The sequence below is a fragment of the Leopardus geoffroyi genome, chromosome B2 (assembly GCF_018350155.1).
Source record: "Leopardus geoffroyi isolate Oge1 chromosome B2, O.geoffroyi_Oge1_pat1.0, whole genome shotgun sequence".
In the NCBI taxonomy this organism is placed as follows: Eukaryota; Metazoa; Chordata; class Mammalia; order Carnivora; family Felidae; genus Leopardus; species Leopardus geoffroyi.
Window position 1 is genome coordinate 141,720,768 of NC_059332.1, and position 16,755 is coordinate 141,737,522.

Below are 16,755 nucleotides of genomic sequence, written 5' to 3' on the forward strand. Positions count from 1 at the left end.
GATGTCAGAAACGAGTGTGCTCTGAGTTACGATTTCTTTTTTCTTTTCTTCCTTCAAGGGAAATGCAAGTGCCCCACGCATCACTCAGTAACTTGTGTTAGCAGGAGCCCAGCCTGACGAATCACATGTATAATCCTAAACTCTTTCTCCTGTTTTCGATTAGCATCTATGGGTCTTGCAGATATGATGTCTCCTGGCGAATCCAAATTGCCCCTGCCTCTCAAAGCGGACGGTAAAGAAGAAGGCACTCCACAGCCCGAGAGCAAGTCGAAGGTATTTCCTTTCTCCTCTGCACGCGGTGTGGGGTCTGCCTCGCTGAAGCTGCCATGTTGTTCTGTAGTCACGGTGTTGGCCTACACTTTCGTCGCCATTTTCTTCTCTTCTGCATGCCTCCATTTTGTGCACCACGTTTGTAGTTTTCTTTCCTTTCCCCACCCCCCTTCATGGTGTGGATCTGAAAGTTACTAGTTCTTACGGCATTTAACTCCTGGCTGTGGGAGAGGGGAGGAGGGACGAGACCCACCTGAGAGAAACGCTTCGGGGGTGGGGAGAAGTAAGGGGCCTTGCCTGGTTTTGACACTTGCAGCCATTTTCTCTGCCTTCAGTTTATAGCTTCCTGTTTTGGCCGCCTCAGCAACAACAACATACTTAATATTTTGCTTTCCTGCCTTATTTGATAAATAAGGTGAACAGCTTTTTTTTTTTTTTTCCCTTTCTTTCTTTCATAAGGGGTAACCCATGCTTAGCATTCCGTGTCAGCTTGAAGTAAGCATGGTGGCTTAGTGGCCTTCTCCGGCATCCGGCGAACTGACCAAATTCTACTAATTAAGAATGTTGTTCTAATACCTTTATACGTGTGTGTCTTTGTGTGTTTGTTCGTACGTGTCTTTATATATATCCATTATATATAAAAATCAGTCTGTTAAACTGGATGTGCTTTTTGTTATTTTAAATAAAGTTTGCCCTACCTTTGTCATTTTTTTTTTTTTTTTATTCCTCTACCACAGGATAGCTACAGCTCTCAGGGTATATCTCAGCCCCCAACCCCCGGCAACCTGCCAGTCCCTTCCCCAATGTCCCCCAGCTCTGCTAGCATCTCCTCATTTCATGGAGATGAAAGTGATAGCATTAGCAGCCCAGGCTGGCCAAAGACTCCATCAAGCCCTGTAAGTGGCGCTGGTTTTTTGTGGTTTTCGTTTTTTGTTTTTGTTTTTGTTTTTGTTTTTTGGGGGTTTTTTGATAATTAAGTAATTCTACTTTAATGCTTGCTGATTGATTTGTTTTATAAGACTTTTTCTTCATAATTTATCCATGAAAGGGTTTGCTTTGTGATTGTAGCAGTAACAAAATGAGTAAAGTTTGTGCAAATCGTAGAAGTTGATTTCTGGTAATGAAACCGCTGTTATAAAGAAGCACCTCGATATGAAGCATGTGATTGTGTTACCGGGTCCAAACTCCTTCACCCAGTGACTTTGTTTAAATGTCTGATCCGTTGTGCACTTACAGAAGATCTTTAAAACGAGTTACTTCTCCATTTACATGGAAACTAATAGCAGCCAAGGAGTAAATGACAAGTTTGGCCTTTGGCCTAAATCTTTCATGGGCTGTTGTATCTGAAACATCTTATTTCAAAACTGCCTACCTGAAAATAGAGATGTGACACTCTGGGCACAGGTTAACACAATATCAGCCCTACTTTGTTTCATTCCACCTGTCAGAAATTAACAGCAAAGCTGTAGAAATGTTCCTGTAAGTGAATATTTGGAAGGCTACTTTTAGAATAATATTATGTACCTGCATTAGAATGAGTGGAGATAGAAAAATTACATCCTGCACAAGACTGCTGATAATCTTGAAATTCAGTGTTGATTTCCTTATGATATAGAGAAAACAAAAATGGTGATGTGCATATAAGGGAATTTTTTTAGTCTTAACGTTCTTCTGTCCATAGAGCTCGGTCTTTATTTTCCTACTGAAGAAATTAATTCTGTGCCATTAAAAAAAAAAAAAAAAGAATAAAATGGCACTGTAGTAACCTTTATTTTACATTCATATAGGGAATCAAAAGATCTGTTTAAAAAAAAAAAAAAGCCTTAACATGCAATTACTTGCCAAGAAGGCTTAATTAACACGCTAATTTTTGTTAAGACGACGTATTGAAGAGTACAGCTCAGGAAAAGCGAGTTGGAGGGAAGAAGTCTCTATGTGCAGAATCTGGCAATCTAGTCAAAACCCCAAAAGGAGGCTGCTATTAATTATCCATTCACTGGTTTAAACAGATAGAACTGAAGGTTTGAAGGGTTGGTGGTTCCAGTAAATGTTTGTAAAATTCATGTGGAGCTCTAGTATAACCAGCATTTTCCTTTTCAGAGGAAGAAAGGGCAATATTCGCTGTTACCTTCTCTGTAGACATGTTTTGCTTTTGCAGCAACGGAGATGAAATGAAAAATGCTCTTGGGCGGGTTTGCAGAACTAACAGGAAGGGGGAGGGCAACTCCCGCATCTTGATGGCTTTGTGTCATTGGCTTTGAGTCTCAGAAGGCAGCCGACGTTCCGGGGGTTTTCCCCACAATCTCCCCTGGTGTTGTGTTGTGTTTTGTCTTCATCACAAGAAGAGCATTTTTGAATCGGCATACTCTCAGGTTAGCAGGTAGAACTCAGATTAAAACTTTTCAAAAACATGTATTTATTATGTTGGCTCGGAGGGAAACATTTTAGAGGCCGAAAATCATAATCGTTAAAACCTTAAGATAATAATCAAGAATAATAATTTGTGAAAAACAAAGACTACTGATAGATGATATTATATATTATACGTTTAAAATGCCACTTTACTGACTCTGGCTTATAAAGATGGAGTGAGATATTTATGATACTTTGACTAGTCAGGTGATCTCCATCCAATGAGTCCCAGAGGAAAGAAACTATTACCAAAACCGCACTTTCCACTTAAATAGAAGAAAAAAGCAAACTGAAGTGTTGACTTCATTTCCTGAGTATAATATAATTCGACCTAAGGTTGCATACTCCTTTTTTCTAAACATTCCCACATCCGTTATCTCTTCCTGTACCATAACCATTGTATGTTTAAGAACGGGCAAGCAAATGTCCAGCTCCAGTGGTAGAGAAGGACCGGGGAAGCTGTGGTCCCAGGTAGAAGGATTCAGATGACGGCTCTGTATGGAAAAAATGGCGCCTGTCCTGGATGAGATGCTAATTTAAAGAAGGGAACCAAATGCAATCGGAAGGAATGACCAGAGAGTATCTGTGCTGTCAAATCACTGCTGATATATACGATTTAGGAATATTTAACTGTTCTTTCTGAGACACAACTTCAGTTTGCACTTAAAATTGCTCCTACCAGTGTCTCTAATAAAGCCTGTGTAATAGAAGGCCTGAAATGGACTGAATAATAAAGATGTTCAGTGCTTTGACAGTGTGCTATGGACCAACATTGTTTTGTTACAGAACATTCTAAAATAAAAATAAACATTTGCACATACACAGATTACCAGGCATATGGTAAAGACTGCTGAAATGTAAATCTGCCTTGGAGATTTGAGGAAAAATGTACTTATAGACTTAATTAAACTATATGCAAGGAAAACATTTGTGGCGCCATAATGTCTTACTGTAATTTTTCAGCAATCTCCGTTCCCTTCTCTTGCGCCCATGACAGTTACGGGCACTAGAATACCATTTGTACAACACAGAAGCAATGCGAGGTGCTCCTAGTGACCTGGCAGAGGTGACCCGTCTTTCTGCAGGGCTGGTGTGTTTGCCCAAGTGTCCGTGGCTAGAGCGTATGATGACGCCCATCCAAAGGTTGCATCGAAGCTGGTGTCTGTGAACAGAAAAAGTACATGTTGAGCCTAATCGACGATAAAGTATATACTCTTTTATTTCCTAGCACTTATGTTTCCCTTTATGTCCTTTTCCTCTGTTCGGACACCCGAAGACTAACTTTGATAACTGGCCAGTAAACAGACCTTGAGGCTGGGAGTAGAGTTGGAATGTGGCAGTCATGGGCACAACCCCTCCTCAGCTTTCAGTCTTGTTAGATTGTGTCCACGGTCACTCAGCACCCCGGTCTCTGAAATCCTGTTACAGGTCCCTCCAGTGTGCAGTCGCTGTTGGGGATTCAAAATCGGCTCGAACCCTGCCTCGTGGAACATAAAGTCTAGTCAGGAGAACGTAGGGCAGACAAACGATCCCACACAAAACACGGGCTTTTTATAGGCCGTGTAACCAAGGGCCGCCAAGGACAAATAGAGCGGGAGACAGTGATTCAGATGAGGGAGCCTGTGTGCCTGGGAGGCCTCTTCCAGGAACTGACGCATGACCTGAGGCCTGACCACTTCTCCTCCAGATTCATTTTCCTACATTATGGTGCCATGAAAATCCTTAAGTCTTTTTCGAAGATTTAAAGCTATGAAAAATAAAATGATCCTATTAAAAACCACTGTTTTCATTAAGCTTTTCTAACTTTATGAGAACAAATTGAGACATACAAAAGTTAATTAAATTCAAGTTCATGTAACAAAGAAAGGTAAGGAAAGGTAAAATATATATGGCCAAAGTAAGTACACTATTATTTTAGGCTTATCTCAGGTTAGGATATACACTCATTTCACAAATGGGAACAGACATCTGCATAGCCCCACTGCTCGGGGCCTGATGAACGGTCCTTCTGGACCCCTTCCCCAGTTTGGCATCAGAGAGGACCAGGCCAGAGATGGCCTGGATCTTAGATTCAGAACGCTGGTAGAGCCACTCAAGGTAATTTTAAATTGAAACGATCGCTTTTATTTCTCTTACCCTTAAATTGAATGTCAAACTTTTACCTCTCAGTTTGTTACAAATAAAATGCAAGTGAGAGGGTTGGTGGGGTTTTTTTCTTTTTTGATTGATTTTAGGTGATAAAATCTCATTTTTTAAAAAGACAGTGGGCCCATTTTGTATTGCGCCCCAAAAGGGAAAAAAATTTTTTTTAACTAGCATTTAGAAACTAACTACCCCCCTTAGTGATGACAGAGCTTCTGGAATGTGTAAAATGTGGTAGGACAATTTCTTTTCCCAGTCAAATATTCCTTGGGTATATGAATATGGAAAAGAAAATTTAAAAACATATTATTTGAATATACAGCATGTTCCAGATTCTGAGTATATATATATATATATATATATATATATATATATATATATATATATGAATGTGTATATATTTTAAGCTCTAAAGTAATTTTTAAGTGACTTACTCTTGAGCCTCAGCATCAATGTAAATTCTAAAAGATCACACTTTTTTTAATCCCACCACCCTAAATTTTTTATTTACATCAACTGTATTCACCCATTTTTTATGTATTTGATGTAAAGGTTTTATGCCTCAATAATTCTGAATCCGAAGGCTTAAAATTTCAGCGGATATAGCCTGGGAGAGGTGCCTTCAATTAGAGGAATGTTGTTATTTTCATTCTCAAGCATCCTCTCTGAGGTCCTACTTTCACTGGGGATCATTTACTAACAAAGTAACATCAAACTTCAATGGCAGCCATGTTATTTGACCCTCCAAATTTCAACAATGTGTTTAAAACGGTTAAGCCAAATACAATGGGAAAGAGTTAAGAGGAAGTCCCATCTAAAATGAGGACTATCCATTGCAAATGATAAGCTGGTAAAGACACATGAGGAAGTCAATTATTGGTCCAAGGAAATCTTGATTGAGAATTTAGAAGTGAATTTTTCACAGCAGCCCTGGAACTGCAGATATTAAAGCACACAAGTTATTGTTACAGACATAAGAGGCATAAAAGAAAAATACACGTTTGGGCTGTACCAAAAATGTTAGCTTCCCAGATCACATAATCCAGAAGGTGGGCTTCATTTGTGCACAAACAGCAAATTTTGACATTTTACTATCACACAGAATTAGAAAACCGAAGATAAGAGTTAGAGCTTCAGTATAAACCACATGAGCACATAAACCCATGTGTATAAAAGTAAACACATATATGTATCCATAGATCTGCAGGGAATATGAAATAGCCCATGTGTTTGTGATTAAAGCATGGTTGCCTGAGAAATCTGTTAAAACAGTTCCTACAAGCGCCTTGCCTTGGCAGAGAAGTCCAAGAAATCTTACGTAGGGAAAGCTAGTCATCGTGAGTAAATGCCAAAACTTTAGCTGGCTTAGTTAATAAAGCTTACAAAGGAGCAGAAACCACACCACTGGTCCCTATGAATTGTGACCTACCTTCTATATTTCAGCAAGTCCCAGATCTGCGCTCCGTAAGATCTAGCATTTTAATGAAGACACACATTATTGATTCTTATTTTAACAAGGAAAAACAAGAGTCCGTTTAGTTTTTTGGGCTCTATAATCTTACATAAATGTGAAATTTTAAGTTCACTGTGATTCTTCTATGAACTCGCACCCTCTTATTTTTAAAAGTGACATGGGGCGTCCTTGGAAACTTGCCTTCTGGGATTCAACGCTTATATCAATCAAGTGAAAAAGGGTTTTGTTTTTTTGGTTTTTTTTAAGTATATAAAAGGGGGAGTTTGGGCCCTTTATTTAAAGTCAAAGTAAAGTCTTAATTAAGAAAATGTATAGTTTGTGCCTGAACTAGTAGCCTTCATTCCTGATTGTTGTGTGATAGCGGTAGTTTTTAAATTTCTTCTCTTCTTGTGTTTGGTAGCTCATTACTTTTTTCTCACCTTCTTCCCTTTCCCTCTGCCCACCCATTCCCCACTTCCAAACGCTCTTTCTGGGCGCTAGAAGTCCAGCTCATCCACCACCACTGGGGAAAAGATCACAAAGGTGTATGAGTTGGGGAATGAGCCGGAGAGAAAGCTGTGGGTCGACCGATACCTTACCTTCATGGAAGAAAGAGGCTCCCCCGTCTCCAGTCTGCCCGCGGTGGGCAAGAAGCCCTTGGACCTGTTCCGGCTCTACATCTGCGTCAAAGAGATCGGAGGTTTGGCACAGGTGAGAGTGCGAGTGAGTGAATGAGGAGACGTTGTGCGTAAGCTCCCAAAGGTTTCTTTGTACTTTTTTTTTTTTTTTTTTTTTTTTTTTTTAAATAAAAAGCCAAGCCCGTGGGATTCATGTCTGTGTGCGGTGCGGGGAGAGCACTGGGGTGGGGCCCTGGGCCTGGCACCAACTTGTAGTGTGACCTTGGCAGGTCACTTTTACATGGACCTCCATTCTCATCTACAAAATGAGACGGTCGGACTGGATTTTTCTTTAGGTTCCCTGACAGCTCTACAAATCTGTGGAATCTGCCAAGATTTCATAGTAAATGCTCCAGGAATGTTTTGCAAATGACCAAATTAATTGTCCGGATCAGTTCTAAATCCAAAGCAATTTATTAAGAAAACGAAGTCCTGTATCTCACAGCATGTCCACAGTGCCCGAGTGGTAAGAGGGGCATTTCTGCACAGAACTGGGGCTGGGGTGCAGGAGGGGTGGCATCAGGGTGTGGAGTTTCAGAAGGCACTCTTCAGGCTTGTGCGGTGCCTCCCCTGCCCCTGCCTGACTCTCCGAACCAGTGCTCCCTTAAACTTGGTACCCTGGGGGCCAAACTTTCCTCCCGCTGGTCCTGGCTCTGCTGTGGTCTGGAGTCTAGCACATGAGTGCATGTCCTGCGAGAGGAGCAGGGAAGGGGTCCCAGGTAGGTGCTCACTACGTGCTGGGCACCATGCTTTCCGTTTGTTCTGGCACGGTCTTTCCGAATACCCGTTAAATGCAGGCGTCATCAGCCCCAAAGAGGAGAGGACACTGTAACAGAATGAAACACGGTTGTGTGGCCCAGGGACTCTCAGGGTGGCTGTAGGCCAGGTCTGTCAGATTCTAAGACACGTGCCCCCCCCCCCCCCCATCTTCCTGTAGCTCTCAGGCTGGTTATCCGTTAGCATTACTTGGGGAGGGAAGAAGAATTACTTGGGGAGCTTTAAAAACCTGTCAGCACCTGGGCTCCCACCCGGATCACTGAAAGGAGCTGCTCTGGGCCCAGGTGGTCCAGTACACAGTGTGGGACCCTGCACTCCGCTCCGGTGCCGCAGGGTCGCTAACCATTCGGGAGTGAGTCACCTAATCCACGGGTACCGCTGAGGGCCCGCCTTGCTCTCAGCGCCTCGCAGCTCTAGGGGAAGCAGGCCAGGCCTTTGTCCCTAGCCCTCCCGGAGGGACCTCATCCCACCAGAGACCTTCCGTGTACGCCCGAAACCAACAGAGCTTGAGCCAAGGCTTTGCAGAGTCAGGTGGTAAGTCGTACAGCGCAGACCAAGTGCATGAGTGGTGGTCAGTGGAGGGAGAGCTCAAGATACAAAACTCTCTCCTACACCTAGACCCCCTCACCTTTCCTCTCTGCACCTGCTCCCCCAACCCTTCCCCTCTACCCTAACCCCGTGGCATAGATTTTTTAGAATCCTCAGGACACTATACAGTTGGGTTTCACCCTCACAGAAGCATAGAGCTTGTCCAGACCCCTTACTTTTCCTCCGTCGACAGCGTGAATTACCTACCATGTTGGGTCTGTGGGTGAGGTTCATTGCCTACCTGGCTAACAAGGGCTGCTTGAGCGCAGCCGTGATGCACGATGGTGAGCCGCGTGGCCACGTTGCCCTTCACCCCGTCTTGATTTCTACCTGACCGCCCTGAGCTGCAGTCAGAGTGGGCGCTGGCAGCCACATAGAGGTTGGTGCAGAGCCTTGCTTTTCAGGGCAGCCCAGGCAACACGCCTCTTATCCCTTCGGAAGCATTTCGCGAGCATTTTGTTTATCACACACCATTTAGTACTAAGTAAATGGACATAAAGAGCTTTGTGATAAAGTTGGAATCCAAAAACTGAACATTTCATTAAAAACCACTGTCGCCTTAACATTTAACCATGTTCCTTACTTAGCGCCAGGCGCGTCTAAAGGCAAAATACTCCCCAAATATTTGCAGGTCTGTGTGCTTCCTTCGGATGTCCAACCTTGCTTTACTGTCCCAAGTGGAAACCGAAAGTTAATGCCTAAAGTCCTTTTGTAGCATCCCAGGGTTTCTCTCCTTTTTTCTCTTCACGTTGCGGCTCTATTCTCTGCAGCCTGAGTGTCAGTGGGAACCCTGCGTGGCCCTGCCCCTTCCCCAGCTCGCAGGTGCCCACCGCGTCGGCTCGCTCGTGGCTTCACAGGGCCACCCAGGGTGGATGGCTGGTGCTGGCTTTCCAGTGAGGGGCCCTCTGCCCAACACCCTAAGAAAGTCTCCCGTGAGAGAAGAGATGCAGGCTAGAATTACAGGGAGCTCGGGCTGGAAAGAAACACTTTTTCGTATCAGAGCTCAGCACTTAAATTGCAAAGTAGTTCTGTTACTGCTTTTTAAGTTCTTTTTCGGGTGCCTTTTTTTTTTTTTTTTTTTAAGATGAGAGGTGGGCTGGGGATGAGCGCGGGTGAGAGTGTACATTTGCTCAAAAAAATCGCGGGCTCTGAGCAGCAACGGCCTGGAATGGTGCGACGCATTAGAAGGCACACCAGGCAGAAGAATCGCAAGGAGCAATGCTTTTTATGTAGCTATCAGCAGGTCCCTTAATGGTTTTATAACTGTAAATGCTGTCTATGCACTACTGAGTGGGAGTAATGAGCATTCGTTAAGAGAGGCAAATGAAAAAAAAAAGTAAACCAAGACATTAAGTGCTTTTTTTTTTTTTTTTTTTTTTTTTTTGTCTCCTGGCTTTAAACAAGCCACTTTGCTGCAAACCAATGATCCTGCCTTTTTTTTTTTTTTTTTTTTTTTTTTTTTTTGCTAGGTTAATAAAAACAAGAAGTGGCGTGAGCTGGCAACCAACCTAAATGTTGGCACTTCAAGCAGTGCCGCGAGCTCCCTGAAAAAGCAGTATATCCAGTACCTGTTTGCCTTTGAGTGCAAGATTGAGCGCGGGGAGGAGCCCCCGCCGGAAGTCTTCAGCACCGCGGACACCAAGAAGCAGCCGAAGCTCCAGCCGCCCTCTCCTGGTAAGCGGGAGTACTACACTTGTCGCCGGGGAAAGGCGAGGCACCTGCACCCCCACCCCCACCTCCACCCCAGGGCACTGGAGGCCACCCGCCACTCATGTTCTGAGAAGGCCACTTCACAGTAAAGCAAACAGAACGTGGGATCTCTGAGGACAAGGGGCGTTTTGTTGTGTTCTGTTTAATTGAACCCCCCCCCCCCCCCCCCGTCGGCAGTGCTTAAGGGAGGCGAGCATGCGGTTTGGGACGCTGCCCTCTGGGGCCAACGTTTCCAAGGCTTTCTGTGGAATTCTCAGCTGTAGACCTTTATTCCTTATACAGGTATTTAAAAACATCCCGTCTAACTCTGTCAAAATAAGTATCCCTGGTAACCTTTTATTCCTTGTACAAGTATTTTTAAATATTCCATTTAACTCTGTCAAAATAAGTGTCCCCGGTAACCTGTGCTCATACTTTTGTGCTACTAGAAAATGCCACCCTATAGGTTTGACAGCCAGTTCCTACCAGCTGTGCCTGTGTCAGCGACACTCAGAGTTGTATGTTAGCAAAATGAAATTTGGACTTCTTTTTACTGTCCCCTGCTCAGCATGTTCTCACTTGTAGGGAATCTAGCAAACTGTCACGGTAAAGGTCCATGCAGCCCTATTTCTGAGACCGAATAGCCCATTAGCTCTGACCTAGAGGCCAGGAGTCTTAGGAATACTACCTAGGAATAACGCAGTTCACCTAAATCCTCATAAGCAAAACCAAGCGAATGCCTTCTCTCCTGTCTCTCCACTCAACTGTTCGAGACCCTGCCATTCTCTCAGCTCTCCTGCTAGCCTTAGTTCTACCTGTTAGCGTTTCAAATTACTGACTCATTATATTCTAATAAATACAGTATTCAAGATAGGAAGAAATTTACATCCTCCTGAGTTCTGGGTGGGGACCTCACTCAAGTCTGATCCAACCGTGTTCTTGTCTTTCTGGCCACATCCAAGCCCTGTGATGGGGTCAGCACTTTGCCGTGCTGTCCCACGTACAAGGTGAGGCTGGCCATACCTGCCACTGTCCATCACACAGGATTGCCCTGGGATCAAATGCCAGTATTTCTTAGGCACTTAAAGTGTGCCAGGCACCTTTCTAAGTGCTTTTCCATTCAATCGCATCCCCCCCTATGATGCACAGATACTGTCCCAAAGTCCATGAGAAAACTAAGGCACATAAAATCTTGACTAACTGGCCCCAGATCTCCTGCTAGTGAGTGCTATCCAGCCCTGGCATTATGCCTAGACCTACTGTATTCCTCTGTCCGTATTTGAAATAGCATTGTAACAGGGAAGCCTTTTGCACACACAAGAAGGTGTCTGTGAGCCAAAGAAAGAAATTGTTTTCTTTTTAATTATTTCCTCTCGCTGCTTTCTGGATGGCAGTGCTAGTACCTAAGGTCACGAATCAAGGGATCTCACATCGCTACTTCCGTGGGCCAAAGCGCACTTGCAGGGAATACACCTCGATATATATTTAGATCTGACAGTTCTGAACACAACTAGAAATCCTCTCCGGCCCCACCCTTAAGGATTCGAAGCCTTTGCAGTTGCGGTGTACCTTAAAAACTGTGAAATCTAATTTTAAAAGTCTCACAACATTACATTCCGTTCACAGAGTAAAACAAGCCGCCTGTGAACGGCTCTGAAACTATTTTTCCTAAATAAAAACTCAGTGGGGTGTAGGGACCAAAGTGGCGATGTCTGCAAAGATGTAAAGGTATATTTTATTTGCCGGGGAAAAGCTCGTGTCACTGAATGGGCAGCACTTCTGTATGGAGAATGGCTCTCCCAGCGTGACCAGCTTCAGTACAAGAAATCCCGCTGAGGCATAGACCCTTCAGAAAGTGTAGGGCCTCTTCTCTCAACAGTCAGCTCTTTCCTTTTTCCCTTTTTTTAAAACTACCGTTTTTGTGGCAACATTATCGTTTTAACTGCACAAAAGAGCTCGGATTGCAGATGCACTTCTGATAGCACATTCTTCTCCGTGGTCCACATGGTCCAAAGGCTTGTGAAACAGGAAGCAGGGGAAGGAGGGCGTCCTGAGCTGAGCCTCCCCGTCAGGGCGCGGCCCAGGCAGCCCCGTGCGGAGCACACGGGGCCAGCCTGCCTCTTTACCTGTTCTGTGTGCCGCTCAAGACGCTCCGCTCAGCCAGACAGAAGGACACGCACGCTAGTCAGTAGGGTCCTGACCGACATCAGCCCCATAACCAAAAAGCCACGCTCCTGCCTGGCATCCATTAAGGGAAACGACTCTGAAACATTTTTATCGTCAAAGAAGGAAAACAAATAATAATAATTGTCCCCAACCGTTAGCCATGTTAGGGTTTCGTATACTACAAAATGTTTAAAACCGGGGCGCCTGGGTGGCGCAGTCGGTTAAGCGTCCGACTTCAGCCAGGTCACGATCTCGCGGTCCGTGAGTTCGAGCCCCGCGTCGGGCTCTGGGCCGATGGCTCAGAGCCTGGAGCCTGTGTCCGATTCTGTGTCTCCCTCTCTCTCTGCCCCTCCCCCGTTCATGCTCTGTCTCTCTCGGTCCCAAAAATAAATAAACGTTGAAAAAAAAAAAAAAATTAAAAAAAAAAAAAATTTTTTTAAAACCTAATCTTCAGCCAGAATTCGTGTTCTTAGAAGTCCGTCTTTCCCATAAGAAGGTAATTGTAGCTTCTTTCTTACCAGCACGTCCAGGCAAACTAAACTAAAAGATGCCTGAGAAACATGCCAGATTGCTCTTCACAGGGCCGCTCGGAAGCAACCCAAATCCCGGATCCTTTGGTCCTGTTAGCATCGTGAGTCGTCCACCCGGCCCCCCTTTTTGAGGCGACGTGGCTGACGTGGCCTGAAATTCATTTCTGCCAGCCTCTGGGAGGTGTCGCCCCTCAGCCCTTGGGGGCACGCCACGATCCTCACTCGTGAGTGGCCGTGTGGCTTCTCACGCCCGAGACCCGTGTGGCTGTCTTCCAGTGACTAGAGCAAGTCCGCGAGAGAAAGCTCCCGAATGAAAGCCGGGCAAGGCCTGGGGTATGGTTGCACCTCTGAGGCACCAGCGGGGATCTCGCTATAACAAGCCTGTAAAAGTTTGTGGAGTTCTGAACAGCTGCGGCAATCGGCCTCCCCAAGTGGCCCACGCGGCCCGTAAGCTGGGTGGGGGGCCGGGGGGTGGGGGGAGCAAGGAAGCTCGCACATTCAATTAGTGGGTCTGTAACCAAAAACCCATCTATCTTTGCTGGCAGGTGGCTGACTGCATTTCTATTATTAGCTGACAGGTGATGTCACAAAACCTGTCATGGATCCAGCTAGGGAATCCTCAGCGGAAGATAAATGAGAAAGGGGTTCAGGTTATAAACAAAGGTGCCCTCCGGGTGACCTCCAGTCGCTGTAGACCTGGGACATATCAGCTATTCTCCCTTCCTCCTTCCCGCAACCCCAGCCAGAAGTAGGGCACCAGGTTCGTGCTGTGTAAATTATCTTCCCAGTTAGGAGTCTGGCTGTACAGTCTGAAGTGTGTGAATGTACTTAACCTTCCATAACCTTTCCATTGTTTACTTTCGAGTATACATTTGTAGCTTCTGGCAAAAGGTAGGGATATCCTAGAGAGTTGTGCCAGCCTCATCTATTAACGGAGCTTCAAGAGGTTGCATTCATTTTTTTTTTTTTTTTTTTTTTTCCCTGAAAGGAGCAGAAAAAACACTGGCAAGAGGGAAGAATTTTTCCATTTTTTTTTTTTTATTAGCTGTAAATGTGAATACTTGTAAATAAGGGTCATTCTGAAATCACAGCCTGTGAACCGTTTTTCCAAAGAAGCCGTATAGGCTTGCTGTGGAGCCTGTTCTGTGATTGAAGAAGCACGTTAATTTCGGGGCGCCCGGGTGACTCAGTCGGTTGAGCGGCCGATTTCGGCTCAAGTCATGATCTCCCAGCTCGTGGGTTCGAGCCCCACGTCGGGCTCTGTGCTGACAGCTTGGAGCCTGGAGCCTGCTTCGGATTCTGTGTTTTCCGCTCTGTCTGCCCCTCCCCCACTCATGCTCACTCTCTCTCTTCTCTAAAAAATAAATAAACAACAACAACAAAAGATTTAGAAAAAAACCCAGAAGCACGTTGTTTCTCCTGACAGCTCTGTGGGGCAGTCACGTCAGTAGGATTATCCTTACGTATTAATAGAAGACTGCTTTTTTCTTTTATTACCATCTACCTTTTTAACATGTATTTCCAGGGTTCCACCAAAGTTTGGTTTATAAGCATGCGTTCCTAAGCTTTTCTCTGGAGATATTGGCATGAAAAAGATTGTCTACTTTTAAAGTTAGTCCTCCCGGCATCTCTGGGAACTTCCCTGAGTCCCTCTGGACCCAGGCACCCTCTGGTCCCAGGCACCCACAGGACACCTCATGCAGAAGGCAGGGCCCTGGCGGCCAGGGTCGGGATTCATCCCTCAGCCGGCCAGGTCCGGGCTGACCTGAGCTCATTGGAGACCTCTGTGTTCAGCCGAGGCTTTTTGAGTGGAAGTGCTGGGCTCGTTTCTATCTCTGACTCCTTCCCAGCGCACTCTGTCGTCTCCAGGGATTTGCGGAACCCCGTTTACTCTGCAGTCCAATGTGGCTGGTGGTGATTGTAGGGAGTCTTGGACAGCTTGTAAGAAAGGGACTATAGCTAATAACTTGTACAGTATCATCACTTACAAGCACTAGTAATTCTGCCATGTGTAATGGCTCTGAAAGCATTTATTATAAACCGCATGAGGGCAGGAATTTGTGTCTTTTTTGTCAGTTTTGGACACTGGCGTGCCAGGGGTAGAAATAAAGCTTGCAATATAGTAAGCGTGTTATTTATCCGGTTAAGTATTTGCTTCATTAATAGATGAAACCAATGTCTGTTGAGCATCTAACCTGCAGAGGCCTATGATAAAGCAAGAACCCTTAAAATACTAGGTTTTCCGATAAGATGAGTTGAAATTTTGAGAAGATCTGCTCAATTCTGAGTTCTGTTATTATAATGTAATTATAGTTAAAGCCGAATCTTGGGACTCTGATAATGACATTAAAGAACTCCAAAGAGCATGACTTCAGTTTTTGTAATAACAAATCTGATTCCATAGCTCTAAAAATGACTCTGTTAATGACAGAGCATAGACATATCCAGACATCGAGGAGGCATTGAAGTGACATAAGGCTCATTACTAATTTGTGTCATTGCATTTGAACTTAAACATTTCTCATTGCCTAAGACCTGGTACTATTTTTCTAATTTTTTCCCCTAAAATAGCACAATAGTCCATCAAATTGGTGTACCAAATTTTTCATCCTGTTTTTTTTCTTACTCTCAGACATTTAGATTATCTCCATTATAAACAACACTGAAATAAACATTTTTCTGCCTAAAGCCTTTTTTTATATTAGATTATTTTCTTTGAGATAAATACCCAGGAAAGCAATTACCCAGTCAAGAGGTATAAATATGTTTTATGGCTCACAAATGAAGTATGTTGCCAAATAGATTACTTAAAAAAAAAAAAAAAAAAAACGAAAACAAAAACAAAAAAACCTTTTACTAATTTTCCCTATAAAGAATCTAAGAGCAACTAATTTTACTACGTCGTTACCAGTAATGGATATTGTTACTATTTCTAATAAGATGGTGTCTTGTTTTCCTTCCTTTTTCTTTTTTTTAAATAAGTAGGGAGGATGAGCTTACTCGATAACCCCTAGTGTCTTCCTTACTTTCTTACTCCTCGTCCCAGCGAACTCAGGGTCCTTGCAAGGTCCTCAGACCCCCCAGTCAACCAGCAGCAATTCGATGGCAGACGTACAAGGCGACCTGAAGCCACCTACCCCAGCGTCTACCCCGCATGGACAGATGACCCCAATGCAAGGTGGAAGGTGTGTACGGTAGGAGATCTCCGCGAGCCCCACAACATCGCATTTATCGATCTCGTAATGTCCTGGAACAGACTGTAAAAGGGCTGTTCTTGCCTCACGAGCTTCCAAGTGTCGACCAAGAAATTACATCCGTGTAATTTTTCGAATGGTTTTTACGTGAAAAACTTTCAAGTTAGGCGCGTTTCCCGATCGGGCATTTGGTGGCAACTCCTGATATTTCGTTGCGCTTTCCTTGTCCTCGTCTCTTCAGAAGCGGTACAGTCAGCGTGCACGACCCGTTCTCAGACGCCAGTGACTCATCGTTCCCAAAACGGAACTCCATGACCCCGAGCGCCCCGTACCAGCAGAGCATGAGCATGCCTGACGTGATGGGCAGGATGCCCTATGAACCCAACAAGGACCCCTTCGGTGGAATGAGAAAAGGTAAATGCGGAGGGAGCAGACGAGGCCCAGAGGGCATTTTCCTCTCTGCCACCACGCAGCCAACCCACTTACCCATTAGAGACGTGTCTGAGCCACAGCTCCCCAGCCTACTAGATGTCTGGCCTCGGGAAAAGTACTCAGTAGCTCTGTGCCTCAGTTTCCTCATCTAGGACTTAGGGCAATAACAAGACCTGCCTAAAGGATGTGACGAGGATTGAGTTCATGTACAAAAAGCCCACTGAAGAAATGACTGGCGCACGCAGTAGGCACGCGTGCTCCTGGCGCTCCCTCGCGCTGCACCCCTTGTTGTATACCATGGGCTGGGCAGGGGCTAGGTGCTAGGTAGTGTGATAAGTCAGACGTAGTTCCTCCCGGAGTTGACGGTGTCTTAGGGGGAACAAACAAAAAGTAAGCGAAACCACAAATACGTAATTAAATATGGT

At 44.7% G+C, this 16,755-nt stretch overlaps 1 protein-coding gene across 14 annotated transcripts in view; it reads left to right on the plus strand.

The window, feature by feature from the left end:
- Positions 1-16,755, plus strand: part of ARID1B (AT-rich interaction domain 1B) — a 454,520-nt gene that overhangs the window by 419,369 nt on the left and 18,396 nt on the right. For 7 of the 14 annotated variants that reach the window (XM_045500123.1, XM_045500127.1, XM_045500134.1 and 4 more), the window contains 6 exons: positions 164-273; positions 1,008-1,166; positions 6,779-6,988; positions 9,789-9,993; positions 15,751-15,889; positions 16,140-16,312. In XM_045500123.1, the coding sequence (XP_045356079.1) occupies positions 164-273; positions 1,008-1,166; positions 6,779-6,988; positions 9,789-9,993; positions 15,751-15,889; positions 16,140-16,312 (996 nt within the window). The remainder of the gene's footprint in view (positions 1-163; positions 274-1,007; positions 1,167-6,778; positions 6,989-9,788; positions 9,994-15,750; positions 15,890-16,139; positions 16,313-16,755) is intronic. The other 7 variants (XM_045500124.1, XM_045500129.1, XM_045500126.1 and 4 more) reach the window with 3 other exon arrangements.